We start from the raw sequence: 13,768 nt of genomic DNA on the forward strand, positions 1-13,768 counted from the left end.
AAGGTACTAGGATCATTGTATAAAAAGGTTTAGAATATAATTTTGGTCAAAGTGCAATTGGATGCTTGAGTCATTACAAATACCATTTAGTTTTGATGACTCTTTACTCTGTTATAAACATTTCAGTGAGCAAAATGTATCTAATGCAGTGGAGTGGCCTTTGTGGCTCAGTTGACTTCATCACCAACGGTGCTCAATGCATAAGGAGTGTTTCATATCGTAGCTCTGGGCCTGTACTCACTGGAGGTTTGAAGAATGAGGGGGATCACATTGAAGCCCACCGAATATTGAAAGGGCTGGATAGAGTGGACTTGGAGGGAATGTTTCCTATAGTTGGGGAGTCCAGGACCAGAGGGCACAGCCTCAGAGTAGAAGAATGTCCCTTTGAAATGGAGATAAGGAGGAATTTCTTCAGCCAGAGGGTGGTGAATCTGTGGAATTCATTTCCACTGTTGGCTGTGGAGACCATGTTATTAAGTATGATAGGGGCTTGATTAGTAAGGGTGTCAAAGGAGACGGGGAGAAGGCAGAAGAACGTGGCTGAGAAGGATAATAAATCAGTCATGGTGGAGAGGCAAAGCAGACTCAGTGGGCTGAATGGCATTCTGCTTCTGCCTCATGGACTCTTTGCTATGGCACTGTAACAGGAGGAAACATAGTGTGACACTGCGGTCACCTGGCTTACCGGGAGTAGCAGGAGAGGGCAGTGCAGACGACGGTGTTGAAGACAGCGGCAGGCACAAACCACTTGTGCAAGGTGCTGTTGATCCACTTGTCTGGCATGATGTAGGCTGCATAGACAGTCGCCGAGCCTGAGGGTGTGATAAAATGATGCAAAACGCCAAGTGGTCACACATATTTGATAGGTATGTAATCGCATCCACTAACAGTGTTGGATTAGGGTGCTGAATGATTGTTTTTCTGGTAACTTTCCTATGCGTGTTTATAATCACCCACATGTATGTAATTAGACCAAAAGATATAGGAGCAGAATTAGGCCATTCAGCCCACTGAGTCTTCTCTGTCATTTGGTCATGGCTGTTCTATTTCCTTCTCAATCCCAGTCTCCTGCCTTTTCCCCATAACTTTTCATGCCCTGCCTAATAAAGAACTTATCATCCTCTACTTTAAATAAACCCAGTGACTTGGCCTCCACAGTTGCCTGTGGCAACGAATTCTACAGAGTCACAGATTCTGGCTAAAGAAATCCCTCCTCATCTCTGTTCTAAAGGGTTCAGTAAATGTTCTTGTAATTTAAAGACGAAGATTTATTATCAAAGTGCAGACACAATTGTCACCAAATGCTACCCTGAGATTCATTTTCTTGCAGGCATTTACAGTAGAACTTTGAAATAGAATAGGATCAAAGAAAAATTAGACACAAAGAAAGACTGACAAACAGCCAATGGGAAAAAGAAGACAAATTACGCATATACAAACAAATAAACAATAAATAATTAAATAATACTGACGACATGAGTTGTAGAATCCTTGAAAGTGAGTCCATAGGTCGTGGAGGCAGTTCCGATGTGTATAGCTGATCCTGTATTTTCTAGGAGCAGTTTTGTGTAGCAGGTGTCAGGCTGCTTGAGTCTGGCTATTTTCTAGGTTAATTGTTATCATTGGAATATTGTTAGCTCTAGTCTAGCAACCACAACTTCGTTTTTTGTTTCTTTTTCCTTTGTTCTTGCAATACTTAATACAAAGGCCATAAACACCAAGTTCTTGGCTTCCAAAGAAACTCTAGATCAGGGGTTCCCAATCTGGGGTCCAAAGATACCTCGGTTAATAGTAGCCGTCCATGGTATAAAAGAGGCTGGAATCCCTGACCTACATCACCGTCAGCAGGACCAATGATAGGCAGTGGTTTAATTTGAAGGTGGAAGACATCCCCATCACTGGGATAAGACTCACTGAAGAATCCAGCATTCACTTCACTGCAGTCGATGCTGAACCAACTTCTCGAATCGCTGCTGTCTAAAAAAGCCATTAACTCTTCAACCATCAGGCCGCTGAACCCATGCAGGTAACTTCACTCAGCTCAGCACTGAACTGATTCAACAACCTATGGATGAACTTCCAAGGATTCGACAACTCAGCTCTCTGTACTATCTATCTATTTATATTATTTTGCATTTGCATGAATTATCTTCTTTTGCATAATCATTGTCAGTTTTTGCAGGCAGTTTTTCATTTATTCTCTTGTGTTTCTTTGTTGCAAGAAAGTAAATCTCAAGGTGGTGACATACAGTATAGATACTTTGATAATAAAAGTACTTTGAGTTTTTTGAGAAGGTCAAATTAAATGTAAATTTATTATCAATGTATGTAAGGTATATGTATATTATATTCTACCTACAGATTCATTTCTTGCAGACATTTATAGGGTTAAAAATCTAACGGAATTTACAGAAGATCTGTATATAAATAAAGACTGACAAATGACCAAGGTGCAAAAGAAGACAGACTATGCCAGTTTAAAAAAACATCCTGAGAAAACGAGTTGCAAGAAGTCCTTGAAAGTGAGTCTGTAGGGTATAGAATTAATTCAGAGAGTTAGTAATTGAAGTTACCCACATCGTTTCAGCAGCCCGATGGCTGCAGGGCAGGTCTTCAGGGCCTAGGGTCCACAGACCCCTTGTTTAATGGTATTGGTCCATGGCATAAACAAGGTTGGGAGCTCCTGCTGTAGGTAATACATGTTCTTGAATCTTGGAGGTGTGGGACTTAAGGTTTCTAAACCTCGACGTTAGTGGTGGGAGGAGGGCACGGCCTGGATGGTGGGGGTCTTTGAGGATGGTTGTTGCTTTCTTGTGACAGCGCTTCTTGTAACGGTATTCATTGGTGCCTTTGATCGACTGGACTGTGTCCATCGCTTTCTATAGCCTTTCCTGCTGCTGGACTTTGGTTTTTGCCTGCCAGGCTGCTGCCTGGGTTAGGCAGGATGAGCTATAACAAGAGGCTGGACAAGCCTTGGTTGCTTGCTCCAGAGTGTTAGAGGCTGAGAGAGAGAGACCTGATAGTTTATAAAATTATGAGACATCGATAGAGTAGACAGTCAGTACAACTGTTGCAAGGCATAAGAGTCAGATACATGTATTTAAAGGTGAGAGGGGGAAAATTTAAAGGAGATGCGTAGGGTAAGTTTTTACACTGGGTGCCTGGACTGGGCTGTCAGGGTGGTGTGCAAGGCAGTTATGACAGAGGCATTTAAGGAGCTTTTAGATAGACACATGAATCTGCAGGAGATGGAGGAATATGGATCACTTACTGGCAGAAGAGACGCGGTTCAATTTGGTATCATGGTTGGCACGTATATTGTAGGCCAAAGGATCCGCTCCTGTGTGGTTCTGTTTTATGTTCTGGGTCCAGAGGTTGACCAACGATAATGAAGGGAGGGCAATTTGGAGAGGAGCCTGCAGGCAGTGAGATTCCCACATGACTGCTGCCCTCCCCCCTTGAGCTGGTAAAAAAAATGTTGACTTATGAAAGTGAGTGTGAGTGAGTGAGTCAGAGTTTAAGGTGAGTGGAGGAAAGTTCAGGGGAAACATTAGTGGAATGTTCATTTACACAGTGGTTAGTTCGTGATGGTAGAGACTGATAGAATAGGGACATCTAAGAAGATCAAAGTAATTTTATTTTAAATCAAAGTACGTATACTGTATATCACCATATTCTACTTTCAGATTCATTTTCTTGAAGGAATTCAGAGTAGAACAAAAATGCGATAGAGTCAATGAAAAATTACACACCCAAGATTGACAAACAACCTACGGTCTACACCCCAGGGTTCTGAAAGAGGTAGCTGAGAGACTGTGGAGGCCAAGTCATTGGGTATATTTAAGGCAGAGATTGATAAATTCTTGATTAGTCAGGGCATGAAAGGATACGAGGAGAAGGCAGGAGTTTGAAGCTGAGAGGGAACTGGATCAGCCAGCAGCAGACTCAAATGGCCAAATGGTCTAATCCTGCTCCTATATTGTATGGTCTTATGATCTAAACATTACAAACAAAGATTGACATGCAGCCTATGCGGCAAAAAGGAACAAATTGAGCAAATTAAAAGGTAATAATAAAAAACAAATAATACTGAGAACATGAGTTGTAAGGTCCTTGAAATGGAGTCTACAGTTTGTGGAATCAGTTCAGAGTTGGGGTGAGTAACTCAACTCACCTCAATGCTGACTCTTTGATAGGCATATGGATGTAAAAAAAATATGGGTAGGAGGAAAGGGTTAGATTGATCATGGAATAGGTTTATATGGGTCTGCACAATTTCATGGGCCAATGTCATGAACAATATCATACTCTGCTGTCGTGGTTGATGTTCTATGGTATCAGTGGAACCTTAGTGAGTTGCTTCGGTATTGTTACTGCCCCTTACAACGACAGTGTTGGGGGAATGAATATAAACCTGTGGCCAAAGTTACCACGGAACATCAGGAGACACTGAGAGGAAACCACCACCAAGTCAGTTGTACATTCAGCTGTAGTCAATGGAATAACTTGTACCTAGGCTGTAGAGGCTGAGAGCTCCGTAGTCGAAAAAGAAGCAGATATGCCTAGCTCGAGTGGACATCGAGCTAAATGTGTGGGCACAGCTTGAAGTAAAAGGGTAGATGCAAGCCGAGACCATGTAGACCAGGAGAGGCCACGTGTACGCTTCATTCCAGAAGTCCAGTGTGTAGGAAAGGGCCAGCAAGTTCCACACAAAGTACCTGCAAAGCAAAATAAAGCTATTTAATACAGAAGGTAGTGTGAAGTTAAGTCAATTTCCTGCATTGCAAGGGTGACTATACATAAAAATACTTCGCTGGCTGCTAAGTGCGCTGGGAGCCCCTAATAGGGTCCGAGTGAAGCTCGGGTGAAGGTCTAATTTGGGGTCAGTCTCACTTCTTTATCTTCGACTCATGACTTACAAGTTGTGTTCGGGTTTGCCTCACATGGAACAAAATTCAGTGCTGGAAAGGAAGGGGGAGAAACCAAAATAAGAAGATGGGGGTGGGATAGGAGTACAAGCTGGCAGGCGATAGGTGAAAAGGAAGGGGTGATGAAGAAGCTATGGTGATAGGTGGAAGAGTAAAGGGCTGAAGAAGAAGGAACCGGATAGGGGAGGAGAGTGGACTGTAAAGGCAAAATGAGCTAAACAAACTTCTTCATTGTTTATGGGAGAAGGAGGTAATACAAGAAGGGAAGGGATTATTTTAACACAACTTAGAATTTGGCATGCTATGTTTATTCTTTATATCTTGTTGGAAAACATCATTCTGTGCGGTGTAGGTTTTGCCATCATTATGAAATCAGTGGAGTATACTTATTATAGAGTGAAGCATACAAAGTTGAAAGAAATAAAATGCAGGCTTCTTTACAATCTTTGTGGGTTGAAAGTTTTCATTTAACAACTTGGTTAAGTTATGGGAGTGACTTTAATTTAATTCACAGTTTTGCCTGTCGCTACTTGCAACCTATGGGGCTTTTTGAAGTAACTTAGCATTCATTTGAAAAGAGAAGTAGTAAGTGCTTTTTTCCCCAGTTCTCTACACCACACTCCAGTCCAGTTGGTGGCGGTAATGTACCTTTAAGTTGGACTCCCAACTGCCATTAATAGTCTCTTTGCCTCTTCTATTGGCGCTAACTGCCCATTATAAAATTGCTCCATTATAGAAGGCACTTTCTGTCAGTCTGTCTTTGATGCGCTATCCGGCTGCATAACAGCTTAATGTGACAAATGATCACAAGGAACCACAGAGAGTTGTGGACCCAGCTAGGCACATCACTGAAACCAAAGATCATGTGTTTGCAGTAACTCCCAGGGATTTGTTCATGAAACCTAGTCTAACGTTCCAGTGAATTACTGAAGGAATGTGCAATATTCAAGGCGCTGCACATTAATAGGCATTGTTCATCATATGTTGCCTTCAAAAGGAACATCTTTAGGTCGCTGTCCTTGGAATTTCAGCTCATCTTCTCTATATTATTTATTTATTATTATCCTTTTTTTTTCTCAGCTCATTCTGGTAAAACCTAAGGTACGTGCATAGCCAAGCACACTCGTTTGTCAACTGCTAGAAACTTTTGGACTGTTCTAGTGGTGTTTAGTATTGTGGCTTTTTGGAGATTTACATAATTATTGCTGCTTATATCTCATTGTTTAATGCTATTGTGTAGTGACTTTGGGATGATACCAGTTGTAGATATTACTATCAGGACAATGTACACCCTGTTCATGTTCCAAAGTCTTTCAATTTCCTCTTTTAATTCAGCATCTTTCTGGTGTTTTTCACTTACCGATTTCTGTAAGTTATGTGTGTTTGGAATGTCAATATCTATTAAGTAAATTGTTCTTGGCTTGTTTATCCTGTAATACTATATCCAGACAGTTATTATTATGGAATGTCCTATCTGTAATAATAATGGATCGGTTGTATAATTTGTAGGACTCTGACTCTAAAACAATTATTGTTACTGTTATTATTTATTTTTTCTCAAATTAAGCGGGTATAACCCGAGGTACAGGCAGAGCCAAGCACACTCTTTTCTCAGCTGCTAAGAACTTTTAGACTGTTCTAGTGGCATTTGGTATGGTAGTCTTCTGAAGGTTTACATAGATATTACTGCATAGCCTTAATTGTTTAATGCTATTTGTGGTGACTTTGGAATGATATCAGTTGTAGATATTACTATTGGGTTATTATCATTACTTGTTTTTTTTGTATTTGTTCAGATTGTCTTCTGTTGCATGTTGGTTATTTGCCTTCTTCGTTTGTGTGTACTTTTTCATTGATCCTGTTTGTAACATATCCTGATTCTTTGTATTGACTGTGAATGTCCGCAGGAAAATGAATCTCAGGGTGGTATATGGTGACATGACTTTGACTTGAACTAGAACTCATCCAAACTCAGTGGAAAACTAGGTCAGGGTGAAAGGTCATAGGTTTAGAGTGAAAGGTGTAATATTTAAGGGGAACCTCTTCACTTGGAGGATGTGTGAGTGTGGAATTAGCTGCTTATGGAAGCGGTGGATGTGGTAAAATGGGTTGGAATAGACTAGATGGGCTGAAGGGCCTGTTTCTGTGCTTTAGTGCTCTATGAATCTATAAACAGACGAAGATATATAGAAGGAGGAGAAGATGGCGGCACATCACAGCGCGCGCGGCCTCTCTGGTGAAATGATATCTGTTACGTGTTAAGTAGGGATCCGTGCACAATCCTGATTTGATGGAGACAGACATGAGAGCGAGGAGGAACATCTGGAGAAACTTCTGAAAAGCCCGCTTCACTGCCGCTGCTGCTGTGTGCAGTCCGGAATCTCCGGAGGAGTAGGCCTCCGAGACCTCGGCTTTGCTCGTTTCAGCAGCTGGGATGAGGTGGAAGGCGCTTGGCAGAGGATGGTGCTTGGGAGGGGCTGGTCGGAGGCTCGGAGTTTTCGGACGGACTCAGAGTCTGCTGTCATCGGGTGCTTCGGAGGCATTAATCGTTAGAGCCTGGAAGTTTATGGCAGGGAGAGTTTCTCCCTTTTTGCTGCCTGATATCGGGACTATCGGAGTCGATCGGGACTTGAGACTTTTTTTTAACTGTGCCCATGGTCTGCTTTTATCAAATTATGGTATTGCTTTGCATTGCTGTAACTATGTTATAATGATGTGGTTTTGTCAGTGTGAGTCTTTGGTTTGTCCTGTTTTTTTGTGATATCACTCTGGAGGAACATTGTATCATTTCTTAATGCATGCATGCATTTCTAAATGACAATAAACGAGGACTGAGTGTCCTCACAATCTCAAACAAAAGACTGACTAACAGCCGGTGTGCTAAAGAAGACAAACTGCATAAATAACAAAAACAAATACTGAGAACACGATTTGTAATGAGTCCTTGAAGTGAGTCTATCGGTCGTAGTATCAGTTCAGAGTAGTGGTAAGTGAAATTAATCCCGTTGGTTCGGGAGCCTGATAGTTGTAGGGTAATAATTGTTCCTGAACCTGGCCGTGTGGGACCTCAGGTTTCTGTACTTCCTGTTTGATGGTCGGGCTGGCATTTTAGTCCTTGGAGCATAAGCAACCGTGGAATGATCTTATAGAAGTGTATGAAAGCAAGAGGGACATTCAGGTGAATGGTCGCACTTGTGGGCCCAAGGATCAGTACTGTGCTGTACTGTTCTCTGTTCTATTAGAAAAATGGAGGGTTATATAGAAAGGAAACTCCACCATGAACGGACGTAAGCCCAGCTGTGTAAGGAGGAGGACTAACAATCCCATCCCAGAAAAAATCCAGGGCTATAGAAACACCAACAGAAGCTCCGAAGACTCATCCCTGGGAGAGGAAAGATTTTGATTGTTACACCTGGGGACAGCTTGAAAGATTGGCCCTGGGCAGAGGACTCTGATGAGTGCTGTTGGCGGCCTATGCCCCGGGAGGCAGAAGGGAAGGGAGATTGATCATGGACTGAAAGGCCTGTACTATGTTGTAATGTTCTATGTTCTTTTACCCAGGGAAAGGAAAATTGACGATGGAAGGCACTGGTTTAAGGTCCAGGGTAGAAAAAATTAAAAGGGACCTGAAGGACAACTTCACACAGAGGATGGTGTGTATATGAATTGAGTTCCCAAAGGAAGTTGTTGTGCGAGGTAGAATAACATTTAAAAGACATTTGAATAGATACATGGATTGGAAATATTTAGAGGGATACGGGCCGAACGCAGGCAAATGGGAACAGCACACACTAAATGCTGGAGGAACTCAGCAAGTCAGGCAGCATCGATGGAGGGGAATGAACAGTCAACAGTTTGGGCTGAGATCCTTCATGAATCTTGGTCTGTATGGATGAATTGGGCCAAAAGTCTTTTTTCTGTGCCCTGTTACTCAATGACCCTAATTCACTGTTTGAGTCTACTATATAATTAGTGGCCACTTTGTTAGCTCACTAAGGCATTTTTTTGGTGTTTTTTTACACCATTCTGAGTAAGCTCTAGAGATTACTGTGCATGAAAATCCCAGGAGATACACAAAACTACCTGGTGCCAACAAACGTCTGGCACCGATGTTCATTCTAAGGTCAAAGTCACTTAGATCACATTTCTTCCTCATTCTGATGTTTGGTCTGAACAACAACTGAACTTCTTGACCATGTCTGCATGCTTTTATGCATTGAGTTGTTGCCACATGATTGGCTGATTAGACATTTGCAGTAATGAGCAGGTGTACAGGTGTCCCCAATAAAGTGGCCACTGAGTCTATTTTCAAGTTCAGATAGTGCATTTTTTTTTAAAACGTGTTCACGTTATGCTGGCAATGTTGACACTTATTGGCCATCCTGAACTGCTCTGGACAGAAGGGCTAGTTAAAGGTCAGCCATTGGTTGATCTGGAGTCACATGAACAAGTCAGACTGGGCAAGGAAGGCAGCTGGAGGTTAACAGGGAGCCAGATGGGTTTGTGCAGCAATTCGTGTAGCGTCATGGTTACAGTTGCTGAGACTGGCTTTTCTCTTTAATTATATGTGTTTTAATACAACAGATGGTTGGAGGCAAAAATATCACAATATTGATAGGTGCCAGAAGAAGTGCAAAATAAAAGATTTGCTCAAATGGTACCATAGAGGAGAGATTATAATTATCAGTAAAGAACAGATCCTGATAGAATAGATCCGAGTCACGGCATCAAGTTTGCATAAGTACATGCATAGGCTGGGGGCATGGAGGGCTATGGTCCAGCTCCAATTCAATGGGATTAGGCAGAATAATAGTTTGCCATGGACTAGATGGGCCAAAGAGCCTTTTTTTCTGTGCAGCATTGCTCTGTGACTGGGTTTCTTCTCCTCCCACAATGCAAAGACATACTGGTCAGTAGGTTAATTGGTTATTGTAAGTTGCCCTGTTATCAGGCTAGGGGGTTGCTGGGTGATGACACTCAAAGGGTTGGAAGGGCCTATGCCATGCTGCATGTCAATAAATAAGTAACTAAATATATAAATACGCTTGTGAGGGGCAGAGGGAGGGTTAACAGACAAGAGGCTTTTTTCTCAGAGCCAAAATACAAAGCACTCGAGGGCATAGGTTTAAGGTGAGAAGGGCCATGTTCAAAGGAAATGTGATAGGCAAATTGTTTTTACAAAGAGAGTGATAGGTTCCTGGCAAGATGGTCAAAGCAGATAGGATAGCAACATTTAAGAGGTGCTTTACAGACAGCAGATAGAGTTAAATAATGCATGTGCAGGCAGATTTGCAGTATTGATTGGTATAATGAGTTGGCAGAGTAATTTTTGGCCATAGGATTTGTTCCTGTGCTGTATTATTTTGTGTTCTGTGTAATGTGATGGAACTCTTTGGCAAAAAACAGATGGAAAGATTTTACAGGGTCATCACCATTATGTGCCATGGGTGATAATGGTCTATGATCATGATTGCCCTTGGCAAAATTTCCAGTGAGGTGGTTTGCCATTGCCTTCTTCTGGCCGGTGTCTTTACAAGATGGGTGACCCGAGCCATTATCAGTACTTTTCGGAGATTGTCTGCCTGGCATCAGCGGTCACATAACCAAGATTTGTGATATGCACCAGCTACTCATACAGTCATCCACCACCTGCTCCCATGGCTTCACATGACCCTGATCAGGGGAGGGGAGTAACTAACCCTTGCCCAAGGGTGACCTGCAGGCTAGTGGAGAGAAAGAGTACCTTACACCTCCTTTGGTAGAGACATACCTCCACCCAGCCACCCTACCTTTGATAGGGTAGGCATAAAAAAATGCAGAAATGGTCAAGATGTTCAGTTGTTGTTCAGACCAAACACTAAAATGAGAATTGCATGTGTTCTAGGTGATTTTGACCACCAAGATGGTGCCAGTGAAACACGGCGACGTATTGTAAGCTGTTTACAAAACTTCTAAATATACCTCTTCTGAATTAGTGAGATCACACCTGGAGTACTGCGTGCAGTTCTGGTGTCCATATTTAAGAAAGGACATACTGGCTCTCGAGGCAGTGCAGAGAAGGTTCACTAGGTTAATTCCAGGGATGGGTGGGTTGATGTACGATGAGAGGTTGAGTAGATTGGGACTCTACTCATTGGAGTTCCGAAGAATGAGAGGCGATCTTATTGAAACATATAAGATTGTGAAGGGGCTTGATCGGGTGGTTGTGGGGAGAATGTTCCCAATGATGGGTGAAACTAGGACTAGGGGGCATAATCTTAAAATAAGGGGATGCCGTTCCAGGACTGAGATGAGGAGAAATTTCTTCACACAGAGGGTAGTGGGGCTGTGGAATTTACTGCCCCAGAGAGCTGTGGAAACTACTACACTCAATAAATTCAAGACAGAGATAGACATTTTCCTGGATAAAAATGGCATTAGGGGATACGGTGAGCGAGCAGGTAAGTGGACAAGAGACTAGGTTTAGGTCAGCCATGTGATCTCCTGGACCAGTTTTCGATAGCCCGGATGGGTCGGAGAGGAATTTTCCAGATTTTTTCTCCTCAATTGGCAAATCGTTTTTTTTTTCCCTGGGTGATCACATGGGTTTGGGCGGGATGAATAATAAAATAAAATGGGCTGCATGGTGCCCTGTTGGTTGGCACTGTTGCCTTGTGGGATTCGGTGAAAACTAGAGTTAAGATTGGATCAGCCATGATCTTGTTGAATGGCGGAGCAGGCTTGAGGGGCCGATTGGCCTACTCCTGCTCCTATCTCTTATGTTCTTATTATGTACTCTCACTTCAAGCTGGAGCCTTAATTTCCCTTTAAGCAATGTACTATTGAACCATCTTCAGGAACACATGATTTCACAATCTTCTGAAGGATTCAGCGGACTTAATGCTCAAGCATGCAGGTACAATGGATGGAGGTACATTATCATGGCTGGAAGAAGGGGAAGGGCTAGACTGAAAGCCAAGCTATGGGCGTTCTTCTGCACAGCATCTTATAGCAAATGTCCAGTTGCTGGCATTGAGGACCTATGATTAAGGTTAGTGTATTGGAGGGAAATGAGGAATTTCTGTTTTCTGTGTTTTGCAGAGACATGGCTCAGTCGGAGCACACCAGATACTTCACTGAGGCCCAAAGGCTTCTCAGTTCACAGGATGGATCGGACTGGAGATTCGGAGAAGGCTAAAGGCGGGGTTTGTGTTTCACGATAGAACTCTTTGTGGTGCTCAGATGTGACAGTTTTGTCGCACTCTCATTCCCCTGACCTGGAACATCTGATGATTAACTGCCAACCGTTCTATTGACCAAGAGAGTTCCCCACCGTGACCCTGATCACAGTTTTCATACCATCAAAAGCCAACGTTAATCAGGCACTTGACATATTGAATTCTACCATCACCAACAGCCCACTCCAATGCATTTCAAATCATAGTTGGGGGGTTCAGTCAGGCTTGTTTGATGAAGTTATCATCACCATATATCCTGCAGCACTAGGGGGTTCCAACATACTTGACCATTGCTACACTATAATGAGAAATACTAACCAATCCATGCTGAGACTGCATTTCAGGAACTATGATCACTTGGCTGTGCTTTTCCAAGCTGCATTCAGGCAGAGGCTAAAGAGCAAAGCTTCAGGGATAAGGACAGCAAAGAGGTGGCTGTGGGAGGCAGAAGAGTGGCTACAGGACTGCTTCAAGTTGAATGAACTGGGCCATGACCATGGGTTCATCAGAGGAATGACTGGATATACCACGGTTGTCACAGACTTTATAAAAACAATTGTAGATAAGTGTATCCTTGCATAATCATCCAGAGTCTTCCCAACTACAAGCCCTGGAAGAACCATGAGATCTTCAATCTGCTGAGGGCAGATCAGAGGCATTCCGGTCTGGCGATCAAGTAAGGTATAAGCAATCTAGGTATGATCTCCAGAAATCCATCTCTTGTGCAAAGTGGCAATTCTGAACCAGACTTGAATCTCTGAAGGACAGCTGTGGGAACGCATGAATGCTATCACTTTCTACAAAGTAAAATCAAACTTATGTAACAACAAGGTTTTGATCCCAGGTGAGCTTAGTGCCTTTTATGGTCAATTTGGTTGTCAAAACATGAAGGAATCTTCATGAACTCCTGCAGTCCCTGATGACACAGTGGTTTGAGTCTCTGAGACTGATGTGAGAGTATCTTTCAGAAGGGTAAAACCATAGAAAGCATTTGGCCAGCTGGGCGTCTGGCCAAGTAGTAAAGACCAGTGCTGATCATGTGGCTGAAGTGTTCATTGAGATCTTTAACCTTTCACTTCAGCTGTGCTATCCACCTTTAACCCTTCACTGGGGTATCCACCTGCTTCAAACTGGCTTTAATTAGACTGGTGCCCAAGGAGAACATGGTAACCTGCCTCAATAACCATTGTCCAGTAGTATTTACATCCACTGCGATGAAGTGCTTTGAGTGGTTGGTGATGAAACATATCAACTCCTGCCTGAGAGGTGACTTGCATCCACTCCAATTTGCCTACTGGCGCAACACATCCGCACCAGATGCCATTTCATTGGCCCTTCACTCAACCCTAGAACAACTGGAGAGCAAAGCTGCATGCGTCAGGATTGACTGCAGCTCGGTGTTCAATACTATCATCCCCTCAAGAATGATTGATAAGATTCAAGACCTTGGCCTCAATACCTCCTTGTGCATTTGGATCCCTGATTTCCTCATTCACAGATCCCAGTCAGTTTGAATTGGTAACAACATCTCCAGGATCTCTGAGAGCAAAAGGTGCACCATAGGGTCTAGCCCCCCTGCTCTACTCACTTTACACTTATGACTGTGTGGCTAAGCACAACTCA

General features: G+C 42.9%; 1 protein-coding gene across 8 annotated transcripts in view; it reads right to left on the bottom strand.

Moving 5' to 3' along the window:
• The window catches only part of LOC132382593 (membrane progestin receptor gamma-B-like), a 127,812-nt gene that overhangs the window by 22,312 nt on the left and 91,732 nt on the right, over positions 1-13,768 (bottom strand). For 6 of the 8 annotated variants that reach the window (XM_059952956.1, XM_059952959.1, XM_059952954.1 and 3 more), the window contains exons 4-6: positions 4,513-4,718; positions 3,272-3,463; positions 686-812 (exon numbers count right to left, since the gene is read on the bottom strand). In XM_059952956.1, the coding sequence (XP_059808939.1) occupies positions 686-812; positions 3,272-3,463; positions 4,513-4,718 (525 nt within the window). The remainder of the gene's footprint in view (positions 1-685; positions 813-3,271; positions 3,464-4,512; positions 4,719-13,768) is intronic. The other 2 variants (XM_059952955.1, XM_059952960.1) reach the window with 1 other exon arrangement.

Source organism: Hypanus sabinus, chromosome 28, assembly GCF_030144855.1.
Source record: "Hypanus sabinus isolate sHypSab1 chromosome 28, sHypSab1.hap1, whole genome shotgun sequence".
Taxonomy (NCBI): domain Eukaryota; kingdom Metazoa; phylum Chordata; class Chondrichthyes; order Myliobatiformes; family Dasyatidae; genus Hypanus; species Hypanus sabinus.